At 44.7% G+C, this 3,909-nt stretch overlaps 1 protein-coding gene across 1 annotated transcript in view; it reads right to left on the bottom strand.

The window, feature by feature from the left end:
- XPO5 (exportin 5) overlaps positions 1-3,826 on the bottom strand; it is a 44,081-nt gene extending 40,255 nt beyond the window's left edge. Inside the window, exons 1-3 of the mRNA XM_061146803.1 lie at positions 3,524-3,826; positions 1,769-1,890; positions 674-746 (exon numbers count right to left, since the gene is read on the bottom strand). Coding sequence (XP_061002786.1) covers positions 674-746; positions 1,769-1,890; positions 3,524-3,628 — 300 coding nt within the window. The 5' untranslated portion in view covers positions 3,629-3,826. The remainder of the gene's footprint in view (positions 1-673; positions 747-1,768; positions 1,891-3,523) is intronic.
- Between the last annotated feature and the right edge of the window lie 83 nt (positions 3,827-3,909).

Here is a 3,909-nt window from a genome sequence, read left to right on the forward strand (position 1 = left end):
CTTTAGAAGACACAGGAAGACCATTATTGGGACTCTCTTCTCAAGTCTGGTATCAAGTGTAATGGATTAAGATTTCTATCACATCTCCCCAGAACTAATAAAATATAACTCCTAGCTAGCTAAGTTAATAATTTTGAAGGGAATTTTTATTTCTATCAAAGACATTAGACTTTGGGGATGAAAGGGGGCATGAATTCCCCTTTTCATGTCCTTTGTAAAAAAGAACATAAAGGCTGTGGATTCTAAATGTGTTTATAAAGCTATAGTCTAACTCCGAAAACAAACTCATTTAGCCTATTTTTTTTATTGCTAGTAACATAAAATAATTCAGTTTAAAATAAAAGGAAACAAACAGCAAAGTGTAATCTAATTTAGAACTGATTAATCTAAGACTCTTATTCATCTGTTAAAAATGTTTACTATCTCTACCCTGTCTTCATAATTTTAAAAGTAGAAATCAACACATACGGGATTAATTAACCCAAGTAAATGGGATGAACTGTGATTTCTAGTGATGGTGGTTCTTTTTAACTTGAAGGTAACATTTAATATTATATAAAGTTGTTTGACCTATGTAGAACCTGTGAATTTTTACACAAATGCTACATTGGAAAAGTCACACTTTGTCTAAACTACCTCGTAAACGCAAGTCTTCCAATCAACCATTCCTTACATTTGCGATCAGCTCCATGACACTGTTCTTCAGATAGACCTTCTCCAATCGAGACATGTTGTTCCAACGAAACCTGGCCACCAAAATGCATAAAGTCAACAGAACGACATTATAAGCCTTCTCTTCAGAAGAGATTAAGCTTTGATTCCTATGTTAAAATTATGCTGGTGATTTTATTCAGAAATTATACTCTCGACTTTGTATCCTTCAAAAAACGGACAGAAACAGTCCACATTTAATTAAAATGCTAAAAGCAAATAAAGAGTTTAATATAGACAGAGACCCGTTAATTAGAATCCAGATAGGATTTGTGCACAGATGAGCTTTCCCCCTTGATTTTACTGACAGACCATAAGCAAATACATAGCCAGGACAACCACAGCAACGTAGCTGGTTTTCAGAAACTAGAACCTGACAATACTAACTCCCCTTCTATACTTGCTTTGTTTAGTCACTAAGTTGTGTCCGACTCTTTGCAACTCCATGGACTGCAACACACCAGGTTTCCCTGTCCTTCATCCCCCAGAGTTTGCTCAAATTCATGTCCATTGTGTCAGTGATGCTATCTAACCATCTTAGGCTTAGAAAGTAATAACAGCACAATTCCAGAAAAACTGTGATTAAATCTTAAAAGCTGGTGGATTCTTCAGATAAGCAATAGGAGACTCAAGTTAGAATGGGTTTTTAGTTATTCTAGTATAATCCTGCTTAGAATCCTGCCATGCACACTCAAAACTTAAGGAAAAAGAAAAGAAATTAAAGGCAGTGTCTTTCTAGTGTCTAATCAGATATTTATTGACCTGTACACTGCATTATTCTAAAAAAAGACTGAGGTCGGTGGGCATATATTAGGAGCTCAATAAATACTAGCTACGTGACTGTGAGCTAATATTTGCAGAGTGCTTATTAGTATGTACCACGTACTTTACACAGATGAAGAAACTAGGGAAAGGTTAAGTTCTGAATGAGAGCTCCCATGAGGCTGTGATGACCTCTAGGAAGCATTCCTTTCTCCCTGGGGATTGCTCTTTTCTACTCACCTGAAGACTATCTCTAAGAGTTATACAAGAAATAAAGATTTGCTCTCTCACATACTTGACAACGTGTTCCAGGATCTGAAGGCCAAAATGTCTGACGATGGCAATTTGTGTTTTCTCAGCCAACCGCAAACCACAAGGGACACAGACAGGGCACTTTTCTTTAAACTCCTCACAAAACTGAAAAAAACAAAAGTTAGTGTTTCCCTTAGGAGCCAAGAGAAAGTGGGACTAGGGAAAAAAAAAAAACACTCCAACCTGAGCTACTAAGTGGCAAAACTTAGATAAATATTATATAAAGGATTATTTTCACTTTGATAGTTCCAGATTTCCCAGGCAATGGCCAATTAGTGTTGGAAAAAATAATGTGACCTAAATGAGTAAAACACTGTTGAGAGATAAACCGCTGAAGCACATAGGGGTGAAATGACAATTACTAGGATTAAAAACCTTTGGTTGGGGGAGGAATAAAGCAAATGTGGAAAAGTCTTTACAACTGCTGAGTTTAGGTGATAGGTATACACAAGATCATTACAGTATTCTGCTTATGCTATTCCATGGTAAAACAACAGACAGAACCCAAATATTTCTGATTCCAAATTCTATGGCATACATGTATACATTGTAAAACTTCCTCCAAGTGATGCTCGCTCTACTTCATGAAGCTACATCTCTTAAAACACACACAGTACTGTTCCAGTGGTCATTTCTCATTGCCCACGTACATTGTTTGATGGGGGAATAAACTCAAATCGTATTAGCATCCCCATTTGTTTTGTATTCAGTTCAGTTCAGTTGCTCAGTCCTGTCTGACTCTTTGTGACCCCATGAACCACAGCACGCCAGGCCTCCCTGTCCATCACCAACTCCCGGAGTCCTCCCAAACCTATGTCCATTGAGTCGGTGATGCCATCCAACCATTTTTTCCTCTGTCGTCCCCTTCTCCTCCTGCCCTCAATCCTTCCCAGCATCAGGGTCTTTTCCAATGAGTCAGCTCTTCTCACCAGGTGGCCAAAGTACTGGAGTTTCAGCTTCGACATCAGTCCTACCAATGTTTTGTATTAGCTTTCCCAAAATACACAAGAATCAGTCTCAGTAGTAGAGAAACTGGCAGTCAAGAAAACTACTTTCAGGAAACCAAAAAGCCCTTGTTAAAATGCAAAATAAGTGGTAGAAGTTCAACTTTGCGCAAAATAGTCTAAGAATATCACACAGGAAAAAACATGGGGGTGGGGGGGATGAGAATTAAGCCAGAAATATCCCAGACACAGAAGTGGGTTAGGGAGAAGTGTAGGGATATAAGTAAAAGGGCACTAGAGAGGCTGGAGCTCGGTTAGGGCGAGTCAGGAGTGTGTGCCAGCAGGGAAACGTTTAGTGTAGGGAGACTATAAAGAATGTGGCCGATGTTGGGGACGGGTTGGACACGTGCTCCACGGGAAGGAGATGGGAGGCAGGAATGTGGGGGTTAGGAGAATAAAGTGGGTTCAGCCAGCTGTGGAGGGGATCCTGGTGCGGAGAAGAGTAAACAGAAGCGGGGAGGGGGGAGGAGAGGGCAGTGGGGAGTGTCGGTCAGAAGAGACGGCCACAGTGAGGTAGGGACCGGAGCGTCCCGGGAAAACGGCACGCGCGGCGAGCAAAGAAGGCGGGGAGTGGGAAGAGGCGCGGAGAGCTGCAAGGGGGAGGGCCCCCCGGGGTTGGGACCGAGGTCCAGGGGCCGCGTGGGCGGGAGACGGCCAGCGTCGTGGGCTGCGCCGGAACGGCTGAGGCTGGGGGAGGGTCTCGGGGCAGGCCCGGGTCGCCAGAACTCAGATACCTTGAGGGCTTCTAGCCGGTAACGCTGGGTGGAGCTGGGGTCCATCATGATCGTCACCGCTTTCACCAGCTGCTCGCACAGCGCGTTCACTCGATCCATCGCCATGAGTAAGTGCCACGCACCACGAGCGCGCAGCACCGCAGTCCTGGGAGCACGAGGCACGGACGGCTCCGTTGGCGGGACCACACGCTGGTACCGGGCCGCGGCGGGCCGAGGCGGGGCGGTGAGGAGCAGGAGGAGGAGCGTGAGCCGCCGAGGATCCAGCCGGGAAAGAGCCGGCGCTGCGCACGCGCCCGACGCACCAGTGCGCATGCGCCCGCGGAAGTGGCGGCTCCCCTCTGACGGTTGCTCCTTGGTGGGCGGAGCGAGAGACTTTGGGGCCGCGG

Source organism: Dama dama, chromosome 7 (assembly GCF_033118175.1).
Source record: "Dama dama isolate Ldn47 chromosome 7, ASM3311817v1, whole genome shotgun sequence".
Lineage (NCBI taxonomy): Eukaryota > Metazoa > Chordata > Mammalia > Artiodactyla > Cervidae > Dama > Dama dama.